Source organism: Hyla sarda, chromosome 4, assembly GCF_029499605.1.
Source record: "Hyla sarda isolate aHylSar1 chromosome 4, aHylSar1.hap1, whole genome shotgun sequence".
Lineage (NCBI taxonomy): Eukaryota > Metazoa > Chordata > Amphibia > Anura > Hylidae > Hyla > Hyla sarda.
This window is the reverse complement of record NC_079192.1, coordinates 142,691,010-142,708,012: the sequence shown is the minus strand read 5'-3', so window position 1 is coordinate 142,708,012 and position 17,003 is coordinate 142,691,010. Positions and strand designations below refer to the sequence as shown.

At 45.0% G+C, this 17,003-nt stretch overlaps 1 protein-coding gene across 1 annotated transcript in view; it reads right to left on the bottom strand.

Moving 5' to 3' along the window:
• Positions 1-6,106, bottom strand: part of GLDN (gliomedin) — a 44,599-nt gene extending 38,493 nt beyond the window's left edge. The window contains exon 1 of the mRNA XM_056572296.1: positions 5,621-6,106. Within this exon, the coding sequence (XP_056428271.1) occupies positions 5,621-6,016 (396 nt within the window). The 5' untranslated portion in view covers positions 6,017-6,106. The remainder of the gene's footprint in view (positions 1-5,620) is intronic.
• Positions 6,107-17,003: the final 10,897 nt, after the last annotated feature.

Below are 17,003 nucleotides of genomic sequence, written 5' to 3'. Positions count from 1 at the left end.
CCCCAGCTCTTTCAATGCATGGAGCGACCTCTGCTCCATGCATGATATACTGTTGACCACGGCACAAAGCTGTGGCCATCACTCCCCTCTATTTATCTCTAGGGGAGAGCTGGAGATCATAAACGCTGTATCTTTGGCTCTCCCATAGAGCTACATGGAGCGTGTAGTAAGCAGAGGTCGCTCCATGCATGGAGAGAGCTGGGGTGCTGAGCAGGAAATCTCGGGGGTTCCAGTGGTCAAACACCCCGCGATCAGACACTCATCCATTATCCTGTGGATAGGGGATAAGATGTCCTGTACCAGAGTACCCGTTAGCCTGAAATAATTCCCACACAGAAATGTAACAATTATTTTGAAAATATTTTAATGCTGACAAAATTGTATTTTGATTTGCACATATAGGGGGAGATTTATTAAAACCTGTCCAGATGAAAGGTTGCTCAGTTGCCCATAGCAACCAATCAGATTGCTTCTTTCAGTTTGCAGAGGCCATGTTAAAAATGAAAGAAGAGATCTAATTGGTTGCTATGGAACAGGTTTTGATAATTCTCCCCCATAGGGCCCTCATAGTGAGCAAAACACTACAGCATATGGTATTTTCAGGTATATTTAACCCCTTAAGGACCGGAGGTTTTTCCGTTTTTGCATTTTCGTTTTTTGCTCCTTGCCTTTAAAAAATCATAACTCTTTCAAATTTACACCTAAAAATCCATATGATGGCTTATTTTTTGCGCCACCAATTCTACTTTGTAATGACGTCAGTCATTTTGCCCAAAAATCTATGGTGAAGCGGGAAAAAAAATCATTGTGCGACAAAATTTAAAAAAAAACGCTGTTTTGTAACTTTTGGGGGCTTCCGTTTCTACGTAGTACATTTTTCGGTAAAAATGACACCTGATATGTATTCTGTAGGTCCATACGATTAAAATGATACCCTACTTATATAGGTTTGATTTTGTCGGACTTCTGGAAAAAATCATAACTACATGCAGGAAAATTAATACGTTTAAAATTGTCATCTTCTGACCCCTATAACTTTTTTATTTTTCCGTGTATGGGGCGATATGAGGGCTCATTTTTTGCGCCGTGATCTGAAGTTTTTAACGGTACCATTTTTGCATTGATAGGACTTATTGATCGTTTTTATTCATTTTTTCATGATATAAAAAGTGACCAAAAATGCACTATTTTGGACTTTGGAATTTTTTTGCGCGCACGCCATTGACCGTGCGGTTTAATTAACGATATATTTTTATAATTCGGACATTTCCGCACGCGGCGATACCATTTATGTTTATTTTTATTTTTATTTACACTGTGTTTTTTCTTTTATGGGAAAAGGGGGGTGATTCAAACTTTTAATAGGGAAGGGGTTAAATGATGTTTATTCACTTTTTTTTTGCACTTTTTTTTTGCAGTGTTATAGGTCCCATAGGGACCTATAACACTGCACACACTGATCTTTTACATTGATCACTGGTTTCTCATAAGAAACCAGTGATCGATGATTCTGCCGCATGACTGCTCATGCCTGGATCTCAGGCACTGAGCTGTCATTCGGCGATCGGACAGCGAGGAGGCAGGTAGGGGCCCTCCCGCTGTCCTGTCAGCTGTTCGGGATGCCGCGATTTCACCGCGGCTATCCCGAACAGCCCACTGAGCTAGCCGGCATGCTTTCGGTTTCACTTTAGACGCGGCGTTCAACTTTGAACGCCGCGTCTAAAGGGTTAATAGCGCGCGGCACAGCGATCAATGCCGCGCGCTATTAGCCACGGGTCCCGGCCGTTGTTAGAGGCCGGGCCCGAACCGCTATGACGCGGGGCCACGCCGTGGCCCCGCGTTATAGATCGGGAGTGGACACATGACGTTCCAGTACGTCATGTGTCCTTAAGGGGTTAATCGGTTGCCGTCTAAGGACGAGCCGGCTCGTCCTGAGCCGGCAACCGTTGTATGGCGCGGGCTCCCGACTCGAGCCCGCGTCATACCAGCCGGCCCCCAGCTGATTCCTGTAGCTGGGGGCCGGCATTAATAGCCGACATGCGGCAATTGCCGCGGCCGGCTATAAACCCTTTAGATTGCCACTGTCAAAGTTGACAGCAGCATCTAAATGGACATTTAAACCATCCCTGGGTGGTCCAGTGGGATGGATTGCCCCCCCACAGCGCAATCGTGGGGGGGGGGGGGGGGGGGCGATCCACTGCTGAGGTAGCCGGAGGGCTTAACTTTCCAGGACCAGGCTTTATCAATCAAGCACAGAACACACAGATCAATGTGGTTCTATAAAACCACATTGATCTGTATGAGGAATCTAAGCGGACTAAAAGTATAAAAAAAAAAAAAGTTGAATAAAAGTTTTAAAAAAACACCCATTAACCCCTTCCTTAAATCACCCCCCTTTTCCCAAATTACATATAAAAAACATGTGACCATAATAAAAATAAACATATGTGGTATCACTGCATGTGTAAATGTCTGAACTATAAAAATATATAGTCAATTAAACCGCAAGGTCAATGGAGTATGCGCATAAAAATTCCAAAGTCCAAAATAGCGTATTTTTGGTCACTTTTTAAATCATGAAAAAATTTATAAAAAGTGATCAAAATGTAAGATCAATACAAAAATGCTACTGCTAAAAACTTCAGGTCACAGTGCAAAAAATTAGCCCTCATACCACCCCGTACGCGGAAAAATAAAAAAAGTTATAGGGGTCAGAAGATGACAATTTTAAACATATTAATTTTCGCGCATGTAGTTATGATTTTTTCCAGAAGTAAAACTAAATCAAACCTACATAAGTAGGGTATCATTTTAATTGTATGGACCTACAGAATAAAAAGAAGGTGTCATTTTTACCAAAAAATGTACTGCGTAGAAAGGGAAGCCCCAAAAGTTAAAACATTTAGTTTTTTCTTCAATTATGTCGCACAATGATTTTTTGGGGGTTTTGCCGTAGATTTTTGGGTAAAAAGACTGATGTCATTACAAAGTAGAATTGGTGGCGCAAAAAATAAGCCATCATATGGATTTTTAGGTGCAAAATTGAAAGGGTTAGGATTTAAAAAAGGTAAGGAGGAAAAAACGAAAGTGCAAAAAACGGAAAAACGCTCGGATTAAGTATTAAGTATTAAACATTGCAGTTCAATAGAAGAATGAAGCCACATTACAGTTGCAGAGTAGCAAATTTGCGCAAATTGTTTGCTTATGCCCAGTCTGTGTGCAAACAGAATGTGAGCAAACATTTTGCACAGTTCTGGCACTCTACACTGATGCATTTATTGCACACACACACACACACACACACAAAAAAAAAAATTATGGGGCCCAGGGTGTCGAAGAGACATGGTCCAAGGGTTTTTCTGTGCCCTCTGGCTGCAACACCTCTCACTTGTCACATGACTCCCACTTCTTGTTTGATTGACACACAGCTCACCTGCGGCATGTGTGTTTGTGCACGTGGGGGAAGTTTGTCAGGTAAGGAATCAGGCTCATAGACCCCCCATGCATGCGCTACAATTCCCATTCATGGCATATGCATGGGATCTCCCCACGGCCCACCACTGACAGGTGAGCTATGTGTGCCAACCAAACAGGAAGCAGGTATGATGTCACATGGAAGGGGGAGGGGGTATTGTGGCCCAAGAGTATGATGGACCACAGGCCACGCCCATGATACTCTGGGCCCCCATAAATTGTGTGGAGTTTTTTCAGCACAATAAAAACACCTAGAACATATAGAAAGATATGGCATGCATCCTTACTCTAATGGGTATTTTACTGTGTCAATAAATTTATTAGCTTAAAGGGGTACTCCACTGCTCAGCGTTTGGAACAAACCGTTCCGAACGCTGGAGCTGGCGCTGGGAGCTCATGACATCATAGCCCCGCCCCCTCAATGCAAGTCTATGGGAGGGGGCATGACATCATGAGGGGGCGGGGCCACAACGTCACGAGCTCCCGGCGCCAGCTCCAGCATTTCGGAACAGTTTGTTCCAAAAGCTGAGCAGCGGAGTACCCCTTTAACCCATGTGACAGATACCCCATAAGTAGTGTTGCTCGCGAATATTCGCAATACGAATTTTATTTGCGAATATCGCATATTCGCGAATTCGCGAATATTCGCGAATATAGCGCTATATATTCGTAATTACGAATATTCGTATTTTTTTTTTGTTTGTTTTTTTTTTTTTCACAGTACACATTACAGTGATCACCCCTCTCTGCTTCCAGCTTGTGTGGTGTAAAGAAGGCTCTAATACTACTGTATGAGACTGGTATGCTAATTTTCGTATATACAAATTTTCGCATATGAAAATTTTCGCATATGCGAAAATAAAACGAGAATATTACGAATATATGCGAATATTCGTCCATATATTCGCGAATATTCGCAAATTCGAATATGGCCTATGCCGCTCAACACTACCCATAAGTGCATTAGCAAGCATAGTTAATGTTTTTTACTACCAACACATAACATGCTATACAGTTTTATAGTGGTTGTTAACATATGTAACTGTATAGGTAACACAGTGGAATATGTTCCAGTCCTATGTTTAGTAAAGTGTTTCCCAACAGGTCATGTTTTAGAATTTCCTTAGTCTTTCACAGATGATATAACTGTGGTGACATCTGATTCACTGGCCATAATTATATCACCTGCTAAAGACTAAGGAAATCCGGAAAACATGACCTGTTGGGGGGACTTCAGGACCCCACTGGAGAAACACTGGTTTAGTAAGACAGTGGCTGGCTTCACACTTTTTATGGTGCTCATTTTGGGGTAAATTGCACAATAAAATGAGCAGCAAACAATGCAGTCAATCCACGCTGCATGTGTTATTGTTTTTAATAGGAAAATGCATCACAGCTCTCACTGCAAATTTTTTGCGCAGTTCAAATTTGCCGGAATAAGCGGCACTTCACTTATCTTTGAGTGTGTTGTTCAGGAAACCACTGGCCATTTAATGGGACTAATTTGCTTCTATGATAGCTGATAAAATACATGACAGAAATCCAAGGCTGTCACATATTGTGTGGCATGTTTTTTCTCTTCATAAATAACATATAGCAAAAATACACTAATGTGTACCTAGCCTAGCACACACACACAGTGAAAACAGGCTGCAATGGTGACGTGTCATATCCCTGGATCTAATATATGTAACACTGGTCCTCATTCTGTTAATGAGCTAGGAACGTGTCACATGTCATTGTAAATGAATACTGCCTTTATAAGTGCCATTATCAGCTGTGATGTCATTCACCATAACATCTTCTATGATGTTTAATGACCGTTATAATATCTTATGCTATATAGGTCACTATATGTGACAAACTTGTGTTGTGAGAGACATAAAAAAAAACTAAATAACCCAAGCTAAATATTCAATTGTCATAAAAGATTAGTAATAGAATTAAGGGGCATTTTTGGTAAATGTGCAGTTTATAAAAATCGTTAATTTTTGGCAGACATTTAATAGCCATATTTAATACATCACTAAATGGATAATATGATTGAGTCATAGACAAACAATTATCTATATCTAAACAATGTTCACTAAGATAAGATCAGCATAATGATATGGTGATAGATGTACGGATAAATGTGCCAGATTACCGGGATCATTGAATATGTCATCATCATAAACATGTCTTCATTCTCCGCTCGGATGTAGGATTCTTGCTGCCTGTGGTGATGGCTCCTTTTGTTTCTGGAGACCTGTGTCCTTGCTTCTTCTAAATCTTTCTCCTTTATCTCTGCCACTAGCTGGTTCAGGTGAGAGGTCAGTAAGTCCTCCTGGGATGGCCTTTGAAACGATTCCAGCTCCTTGACTCTAGAAGCAAGGTCTTTCCATTGCAGAAGGATGAATAAGGTTCCACCTATGTTGAGTACTGTGATAATAGCCAGCACAGCTATCACACCTCTGAGGACTGCACTACATCTTCCACTTTCAGAACAAGCCAACAAACTCACAACCCTTTGTGTCCCCATTCCAGTGGTGTTGATCAGCATGCACACTCTACTCAGTCTTCTTCCCTAAAGAGTCTCCACAAGAAGGGTAGTGTCTTCTTCTGGATAACAAAGTACTTCTTATGGGCTGGAGTCTGCCTAAATGCCTTGACTTGCCGTGGGCTGCTTAACAAAGATTATACTTACAGATCCAAATTAATGATGTGGAAGTGATGGCAGAGGCGTGTGTCCTGAAAGGCAAGGAGGGGCCCTATAAAGGAATGGAGGGTGTCTTGGAAACAGCAGTCACAGTCTCAGCTTTTCTTATATAGAGAAGTAGGCAATTTCCAGAAGATGCCAGAAATCTTGACAGACATGGACATTGTGTAGATATATCATAGTCAACAAGTCTATTAGGCACAAACATCAGCCCTGAGGTAAAGATCAGATCTCTGTAATAGGCATGAAATTTGAACAGCGCATCTTAAAGAACAGCACTTATTATATTCAACGAATAAGAAATCTGTGATGGTTCAGTGATAAAACATATACTTTAAACAAGTAAAACAAATACTGTATAATATAACAAGTCCAACACAGAGGCTACCCGTCACTGTGACTATAACAAGGGACCGTACTTATAACTCCTGCAGCTGACAGACCGTTCCGGTGTTCACATACAAAGGTAAGATATATATCCAAATGGAGAAATGCAGAAAAATGGAGCACCCCCTTGTTCCTGCCCAATGGGCCCCCCTTGTTCCTGTCCGCTCTCCCGCACTCCACGAGAACGCCAACTATGTCTGGATGAAATAAAGACGTTTTTTCTATTAAGGACCTAGTGAGTGCTCCATTTTTCTGCATTTCCCCATTTGGATATATACTGTATAATATATATGCATCTAAAGGAAAAGCCAACTAATACTATGTTCACGCGGGAAAATGTCCACACAGATAATTTCCCCCCAACAGCGGAGCGCCGGCAGAACATGCCAGCGCTAGGACCGTTTGGAAATACGCCATCTCATAGACGGCAATGTATTTCCATGCAGACTCCACAATAAGAATAGGCAGTCTGTTGTTTCTGAAGACTCCACAATCGGGATTTCAGCGGCAGGAACATTTCCACGGAAATTTCGCCATTTGCACAGCGTAGCAGAATCCCAATGGAATCAATGGGGCTCTGCTGCAGCAGAATGTCAGTGCTGAATTCTAATGCGGAACTCTGCACAGAAATTCTATTGTGTGACCATATCCTTATAATGGTAAATACTTCAATATATGGCTTTGGTGGACCAATCCTGATATATAAAGGTCTGCAATAGATTACTCTTTTTAGTTACTTTCTGCATTCACTAACTGGACAAAATCCTATAAGCAGTAGCATTGTCAATAATGTCTCCTTATATTGCCATTCTAATACCAGAATTCCTCTCTTTGCAAGTAGAAATGATTAGGCAAAGGGGTATGTAGCACAGAGGAAACACATGCAGCTGCTATGGTGTGTTTGGAGACAAGGGACCAGAGCTGGTTGGTACCAATACTTCGCTTGTAGGTGGTGAGAATATGTGCAGGACTCCCATCCAGAGTCCAACTGCAAGGTTCTGGAAAATAATCTCAATGGTCATGAAATATGGTGGGAGAGATAAACAATGAATAATATTAAATTCTTAATTTATATCTGTGATAGCCCAGTACGGGCGGTGTTACCCCGTACCCTTGCTGTCCTGTCAGGCAGCCTCTATACAGTGTCCCCTGGGCCCCCCTTGCATCTGTCCCCCATGTAAATATGTTCCTAATGTATTATACCATGTAATGTGTTCAGAAAGCATTGTCACTTTAAGACTGTTTACCATGTGACTTGTCATGTGATTGTTACCCAGGAGGTACCAGTGACCAGGTGATCCCAGGGGTAACCTATGGGCTCCCTGCTAGTCTCCCCCATAGAAGTCCTGGGTGGAGCTAGCTCTCTCTCTTTCCTTACAAGTCTTTGCTGAGGTTGAGTCCTAGAGAGTGTCCAGAGTCATTGGAGGCCTCAAGTCAAGTCTGCAGCCACAGTCAATTGCAAGTAAGCTACAGTCATAGGTTTGTCAGTCGTCAGTCAAGTCAGTCCCTGTCAGCAACTGTCAAGTCAGTGTGGCTTGCATCAAAATTCTACAGTCCTACTACAAATCCCAGCAAGCCCTTAAGGTCTCTGAGTCACTTCTATGGGCCTGGCTGAACTGTATAGACTTTGCCACCTGTCACCCTCAGTAAAGCTACCGTGATCCGTAACTTGGCATCAGAGTCATTATTGCCCTCGTGCCTAGCCCAGGATTTAGCGGTATACCTTCGGGTGGTATCGAGGATAAAACACACTCTGGCGTCACGTTTACAAGGGGTTAATGCCATCTACCCCTAGGGTAACAACATCTGCCCTCATCACACCCTGCTACCACATATCGATCTGAAAAACATTTTTATATATAGAGCTGACATATTCCACAACACTGTACAGCACTTGCCATCACACATATCAGCCCCAGTCCCCAATGGGGCACACAAGCTAAATTTCAAATTGACCAGTATATTCTTTCAAATTTGGGAGAAACCTGACATAAACACGGTTAGAACATACAAACTCAGACAGATGTTACGCACAGTAGGACTTGAACCCTGGACCCCAGTGCTACATGGCAGCAACCCAAACACCACCGGATCCTATTGTACTAGGTGACAATTTGCCATATCGAGGCACCAAGTTTGCTTTTTGCTACAGGGCATCCTTTCTTCTCTATACACTGCATGATTTAGGTAATATAGAAAACTAATCCCCTAAAAGCTGTCCTCATTTCAATGGAGTCATCGGTGGAGCTGCATAATGTGCCAACATTGACAACACATAGGAGTCCTGTCCTACCCCATAACCAGAATTTCTTGAAATAAGGAATAAGGATTATGAAAATATAGGAGCCTTAAGATATATGTAGACATAATAATACATACTTATAATGATGTGCATGCATTTTTATGGCTTTCAGAATATCAGCTTTTGTGGCGCACAAAGTCAGACGTTTTACTTTTCAAGATCCTTCTTCTCTAATGCATGTCTCTAATGCGTGTCTCTAATGCGTGTGTTAGGACAGTAACCATGATAATGGAAAGTCTTACATAATCCCATTAAACACGCAGCTGGAGGAAGGATCATAGAGTGACACTTTGGTAACATCACTTGAATGGCTTTTTTCAGATCTGAAAGGATGACCTATAGTTACAAACCAGATGATTTAATTCTTCTAGGGCTAAATGACATTTTCCATTGTTGCTTTAGCACATTAAAAGTACAGCTTTTAGCAGAATTGGGGTTATGTTTTAATAACACTTTTTTAATACTGATACTGATGAATCTGTAATATATTTAAAGGGGTACTCCGCTGCTCAGCATTTGGAACAAACTTTTCCAAACGCTGGAGCCGGTGTCGGGAGCTTGTGACGTCATAGCCCCACCCACCTCATGATGTCACGCTCTGCCCCCTCAATACAAGTCTATGGGAAGGGGTGTGACCGCCATCACGCCCCCTCTCATAGACCTGCATTGAGGGGGCGGGGTGTGACATCATGAGGGGGGGCTATGACATCAGAAGCTCCCGGCGCCAGCTCCAGCATTCGGAACAGTTTGTTCCAAACGCTGAGCAGTGGAGTACCCCTTTAATACTATTTTGTAGAAAGCTTGTCATTAGAGATGTCGCGAAATGTTCGCCAGCGAACAGTTCCCGGTGAATTTTGCATGTTCGCGTTCGCATCGCCGGGAGAACATATGTGAAGTTTGATCCGCCCCCTATATTTTAACATTGCAGTAAACTTTGACCCTGTGAGTCAGAGTCAGCAGACACATTACAGCCAATCAGCAGCAGTCCCTCCCTTCCAGACCCTCCTACCTCTTGCACGGACTCCATTTTACCCTCATTCAGCATGCTGCAGGCTTAGGAAGTGGAGGGTCAGAGAAGCTGCTCCTGCTGTATAGGGAAAGCGATAGCTAGGTTGCTGCTAGGTGGTGTATTCAGGGTCCAGTTTACTCCTAAAGCTCTAGAGTAACATCTGCTTTAAGGACAGCACCCAAAAAAGCCCTTTTTAGGGCTGAAAGATATCAGTCCTGGTTGGGAGGGAACCGCTGGTTAAAAGGGGTACTCCAGAATCAAACTTAAGTTCCTTCAAGCAACTAACTACTACAGTATTCAAAGGGCTGAAATATATCAGTCCATGTGTTTTGCAACAGCTGGAGGCACCCTGGTTGGGGACCACTGCATAAAAGGGGAACTCCGCTGGCAAGTTTTTTTTCTTTAAAGCAACTAACTACTACAGTATTCAAAGTACAGTATTTAAAGGGCTGAAATATATCAGTCCGTGTGTTTTGCAACAGCTGGAGGCACCCTGGTGTGGGACCACTGCATAAAAGGGGAACTCCGCTGGCAAGCTTTTTTTCTTTAAAGCAACTAACTACTACAGTATTCAAAGGGCTGAAATATATCAGTCCGGGTGTTTTGCAACAGCTGGAGGCACCCTGGTTGGGGACCACTGCATAAAAGGGGAACTCCGCTGGCAAGTTTTTTTGCTCATTGTCACACTAGTGCAAATCACATTAGGTGTGACAGTTGTGCAAATTTAAAAAAAATACCTTTTTTGGCTGTTAAGTAAAATAAGTCGTCACTGTCAGTTCACGCCACAGTTGACATTTTTCTTGCCTGCAGGGCAAATTGTGTCACCCTAGTGCAAATCACATTAGGTGTGACAGTTGTGCAAATTAAAAAAAATATACCTTTTTTGGCTGTTAAATAAAATCAGTCATCACTGTTAGTTCACGTCACAGTTGCCATTTTTCTTGACTGCAGGGCAAATTGTGTCACCCTAGTGCAAATCACATTAGCTGTGACAGGAAGGCCACCCCACAGGGGCCGTCGTGGTGCTGGGATTCCCTTTGGCCCTAGAATGGCCAGTGTTCAGAGGCCACGTACCCTTAACCCCCAAAGTTCCGAGGACTTAGTTGACTGGCTATCACAAGACACCCAATCTACTACTAAAGCTTCCGCTCGGAACCTTGACGCACCGTCCTTCTCCTCCTCTAGCTTAGCTTCGGGCACCTCTCATGCTACCACTTGCCCAACTGCCGCCACCACCAACACTAGCACCACAGCAGCTTTACTTGATCCGTCAGAGGAGTTATTTACACATCAGTTTGAAGACCTGAGTGATGCACAACCATTATTGCCAGAGGATGTAGTTAACAGGGATATGTCTCAGTCAGGCAGCATTACACACATGGACGTACGGTGTGATGATGATGTTGTACCCGCTGCTGCTTCCTTTCTTGAGGTGTCAGATAGCGGTGAATGTGTTGATGATGACGATGTGTCCGTGGATGCCACGTGGGTGCCCACTAGAATAGAGGAAGAGGGGGAAAGTTCAGATGGGGAGACAGAGAGGAGGAGGAGACGAGTTGGAAGCAGGGGGAGGTTGTCGCAAAGAGCTAGTGGCACAGTCAGGCAGCATGCAATGGCACCCGGGGTCAGCCAGACAGGACACCAATCAACGCATGCTGTTGCCACAACCAGAATGCCGTCATCGCAGAGCTCAGCAGTGTGGAATTTTTTTTGTGTGTCTGCCTCTGACAACAGCAAGGCCATTTTCAACCTGTGCCAGAAGAAACTGAGTCGTGGGAAGTCCAACACCCACCTAGGCACAACTGCTTTGCGAAGGCACATCATGTCACATCACAAACGCATATGGGATCAACACGTCAGTACAAGCAGCACACAAAGTCAAAGCCGCCATCCTCCTCCTGGTCCAGCATCTTCAGCCAGGTCAACCACTGCTGCCCTCCTTGCCCCCTCTCAACCATCCGCCTCTCCGTCTCTCGCCTTGAGCAGTTCCTGCTCATCTGCCCACAGTCAGGTGTCTGTCAAGGAGAGGTTTGAGCGCAAGAAGACAATGTCTCAAAGTCACCCCCTAGCCCGGCGTCTGACAGCTGGCTTGTCGGAACTGCTAGCCCGCCAGCTTTTACCATACAAGCTGGTGGAGTCTGAGGCCTTTAAAAAATGTGTAGCCATTGGGACACTGCAGTGGAAGGTACCCGGAAGAAATTTTTTTGCACAAAAGGCAATCCCCAATCTTTACTCCATTGTGCAAAAGGAAATTATGGCATGTCTGGCACACAGTGTAGGGGCAAGGGTCCATCTGACCACTGATACCTGGTCTGCAAAGCATGGTCAGGGCAGGTATATCACCTACACTGCGCATTAGGAAAACCTGGTGACGGCTGCCAAGCATGGAATGTGTGGCTCTGCAGAGGAGTTGGTGACACCGCCACGACTTGCAGGCAGGCCTGCTTCCACCTCCTCTACTCCTCCTACTCCATCCTCTTCCATAACATCCTCGGCCGAGTCCTCTTCCACTGCTGCGTCTTGCTCCACATCACCGGCACCCCCCAGCTCCCCAGGTGCTATTCCACATCCCGGATACGGCAGTGTCACGCCATCTTGGGGTTGACTTGCCTCAAAGCGGAGGGTCACACCGCACCAGCGCTCTTGTCGGCCCTGAAAGCACAGGTGGACCAGTGGCTGACTCCGCACCAACTGGAGATCGGAAAGGTGGTTTGTGACAACGGAACAAATTTGTTGGCGGCCTTGAGGTTGGGCAAGTTGACACATGTGCCATGCATGGCACATGTGTGTAATCTGATTGTACAACGCTTTGTGCTCAAGTACCCAGGCTTACAGGATGTCCTGAAGCAGTCCAGGAAGGTGTGTGGCCATTTCAGGCGTTCCTACATGGCCATGGCTCACTTGTCAGATATCCAGTGGCGAAACAACATGCCAGTGAGGCGCTTGATTTGCGACAGCCCGACACGTTGGAATTCAACACTCCTAATGTTCGACCGCCTGCTCCAACAAGAAAAAGCCATCAACGAATATTTGTATGACCGGGGTGCTAGGACATCATCTGCGGAGCTGGGAATGTTTTTGCCACGTTACTGGAGGCTCATGCGAAATGCCTGTAGGCTCATGCGTCCTTTTGAGGAGGTGACAAACCTGGTCAGTCACACCAAAGGCACCATCAGCGACATTATACTGTTTGTTTTCTTCCTGGAGCATGCCCTGCGAAGAGTGCTGGATCAGGCAGTAGATGAGGGTGAAGAGGAAGAGTTGTGGACACCATCACCACCAGAAACAGCCTTATCCGCATCGCTTGCTGTACCTGCGGCAACCCTGGAAGAGGATTGTGAGGAAGAGGAGTCAGAGGAGGAATGTGGCTTTGAAGAGGAGAAGGAAGACCAACCACAGCAGGCATCCCAGGCTGCTCCTTGTCACCTATCTGGTTCCCGTGGTGTTGTACGTGGCTGGGGGGAAGAAGATTATACCTTCCCTGACATCACTGAGGACGAGGAACGGGACATGAGTAGCTCGGCATCCATCCTTGTGCAAATGGGGTCTTTCATGCTGTCGTGCCTGGTGAAGGACCCTCGTATAAAAAGGATGAAGGAGAACGACCTGTACTGGGTGTCCACGCTACTAGACCCCGGTATAAACATAAAGTGCCTGACATGTTACCGCATTACAGCAAGGCAGAAAGGATTCAGCAGGTCCAAAATAAATTTAGAAGTATGCTGTACACAGTGTATAAGGGTCATGTCACAGCACAACAGGGATCTAACAGGGGAAGAGGTGAAAGTAATCCTCCTCCCACGAACACGTCGGCAAGGACAGGAAGCTGTACAGATATGCTGTTGATGGAGGACATGCAGAGCTTTTTAAGTCCTACGCATCGCCACAGCCCTTCGGGGTCCACCATCAGAGAACGACTTGACCGACAGGTAGCAGACTACCTGGCCTTAACCGCAGATATCAACACTCTGAGGAGCGATGAACCCCTTGACTACTGAGTGTGCCGGCTTGACCTGTGGCCTGAGCTATCCCAATTTGAGCTCGAACTTCTGGCCTGTCCTGCTTCAAGTGTCCTGTCAGAAAGGACCTTCAGTGCAGCAGGAGGTATTGTCACTGAGAAGAGGAGTCGCCTTGGTCAAAAAAGTCTGGATTACCTCACCTTTCTTAAGATGAATGAGGGATGGATCCCGAAGGGACAGACACTGGGTGATACATTTGACTGAACAAGGCCTGATCAGATGAGCTGCCTTGGCCTAAAAATGGTCCACACGCTGCTGTATTTAAACTCTGAATGCCGGATGACTTGCGTGACTTATCCGCCACCAACTAGGGTTCAAGCCGCAATGTTTTAGGGCACTTTTTGCCTGGCAAAACAAACAGAAATTGTTCAGGCCGCTGCGACAATACCAAATTTTCCAGCCAGGTGTACATACCTAATTTTTCTGGCCTCTGCTGCTGCACTTGTTATGGTGCTGCAATTTTTATGGCCGCTGCTACAGCTGCGGCTGCGACAATACCCAATTTTTCATCCATGTGTACATGCCTAATTTTTCTGGCCTCTGCTGCTGCACTTGTTATGGTGCTGCAATTTTTATGGCCGCTGCTACAGCTGCGACAATACCAAATTTTCCTGCCAGGTGTACATGCCTAATTTTTCTGGCCTCTGCTACTGCACTTTTTCTGGTGCTGCAATTTTTCTGGCTGCTGCTACAGATGCGGCTGCGACAATACCCAATTTTTCATCCATGTGTAGATGCCTAATTTTTCTGGTACTCTCTGCTGACATCTCTGTCCATTTTTACAACCGTGGATATTAGATGTATACTAAGGGTAGCATGGTGGCTAAGAGGTTAGCACTGCTGCCTTGCAGCGCTGGGGCCTTGGGTTCAAATCCCACTGTAGCACAGCCATGAGACTGTAGCACAGCCATGCATGGTTGACAGTCCGGATTATATACTGGAGAATCAGCAAGGTACGAAGGGATAAGATAGAGGCAATGTCAGAAAACAGGCACAGGTCATGAACATGGATCAGCAGGACAGAATTCAGACACCTTTTGCTAGTAGTAAACTACAAAAAATTGCTCAGGCAAAAAGAGATGGGTGGAGCAACCTTATTAATGTGGTGACTGACAGGGATTGGTGAGGGAAACATTAGAAAAGCACACACTGACCTATTAAGTTTGCAACCAGTGCTTGCATGTACCCCCTAGAGGAGTGGAGACATGGAGCAAAGAATGCGGCTCACCACTGGTGATGGCCAGGACACACAGTATGCCAGCGGATACTACCACCTGCGTTACAAATAAATCTCACCCCAAGTGTTTAACTTTATCTTTCTTCACATACAGTACACAGAAACCTTAATATTTTCAAACACCATAAGAGGCACAATGCATGTTCTGTTGCTTAAACATGGCAACTAGAATTTGATTTGGCCGATTCGCCGAATTTTCCCCAAAAATTTGTTTCGGCCCGAATTTATTCGTGCCGAATCACTATTAAAAACAGCTATTTCTGGCCTACAGAGAGCCTCAGTAGGGGTGTAGAACACTTTGCCTCGCTGGAACTCACATAGAATCACTGTCGCAGAGTGGCACAATGACAGAGCCTGGAGGTGGCATCAGTATGTGGAGACCATATAGTGCCTGAATGACACAGCGTGGAGGTGGCAGCAGCATGATAACACCATATAGTGGCTGAATGACACAGCATGGAGGTGGCGGCAGCATGAGGAGAAAATATAGTGGCTGAATGACACAGCCTGGAGTTGGCGGCAGCATGAGGAGACCACATAGTGGTTGAATTACACAGCCAGGAGTTTGCGGCAGCATGAGGAGAGCATATAGTGGCTGAATGACAAAGCCTGGAGGTGTTGAAAGCATGAGGAGACCATATAGTGGCTGAATGACACAGCCTGGAGTAGGCAGCAGCATGAGGAGAACATATCGTAGCTTAATGAGACAGCCTGGAGTTTGCGGCAGCATGAAGAGAACATATAGTGGCTGAATGACACAGCCTGGATGTGGCGGAAGCATGAGGAGACCATATAGTGGCTGAATGACACAGCCTGGAGGTGGCGGCAGCATGAGGAGAACATATGGTGGCAGTTTGAGACAGCTTGGAGCTGATATCAGTATAAGGAGAACATATGGTGGCAGAATGAGACAGCCTGGAGCTGGCATCAGCATGAGGAGCCCATATGGTGGCAGAAGGAGACAGCCTGGAGGTGGCATCAGCACGAGGAGAACATATGGTGGCAGAATGAGACAGTCTGGAGGTGGCAGAAGCAGCATCAGGAGTGCTAACAGTGACCCGGTGACAGAGTGGTGCAGTGGGTGGCAATACCAGTACCCGTGAAGAAGGTGGGTGAAAAAGGAGAACTTGGCATCAGATGTGTGGCAGGATTAGAATAGTAGCTGAGGCAGGTAGGCAGAAGAAAGCGGTCTCTTTTGTAAAAGTGTTAGTGTGAACAAGTAAGTATTGAGGATATGCATAAAGTAAAACTTACCTTTTAATAATATGCTTAATTCAAACTAAAAGAAAGGTGTGCAAAAAACACCATGTGCCACCTACAGCACCAAGTATTGATGTGATGGAAAGACCTCTAAAAGGTGGAAGAGAACAACATATGGTCTGTTGTAACCAGTGGGGGTAAAAACTTGCCCTAAAAAGGGTGGCCCCGCACAGGAAACTCTCTCTATTTCCACCTAAAAAGGCTGGGAAATGGCAGTGTTTGTAGGTGGAAATAGGGAGAGGTTCCTGTGTGGGGCCTCCCTTTTTAGGGTGAGTAACACTTGCCAAGAAGGGAATTAATAATGCGAGAATAGGGCCTTACAGGGGAAGTGTTTACCCCCACCGGTTACAATGGACCATACGTTGTTCCCTTCCACCTTGTAGAGGTCTTTGTATCACATCTATACTTGGTGGTGTAGGTGGCACATGGTGTTTTTAGCACACCTTTCCTTTTGTTTCATTTCAAAAAAATTTGGGTACATATATTTTATCCTAAGAAAAGTAACGGTTTAGCTAATGCATATCGTCAAAACTTACTTGTGGTCTGATGTGGAGGAATGTCTGTAATAGCGCCTTAAATATGTTTAGCACTATCCATATTTGTGAAGTGTTGGTGTG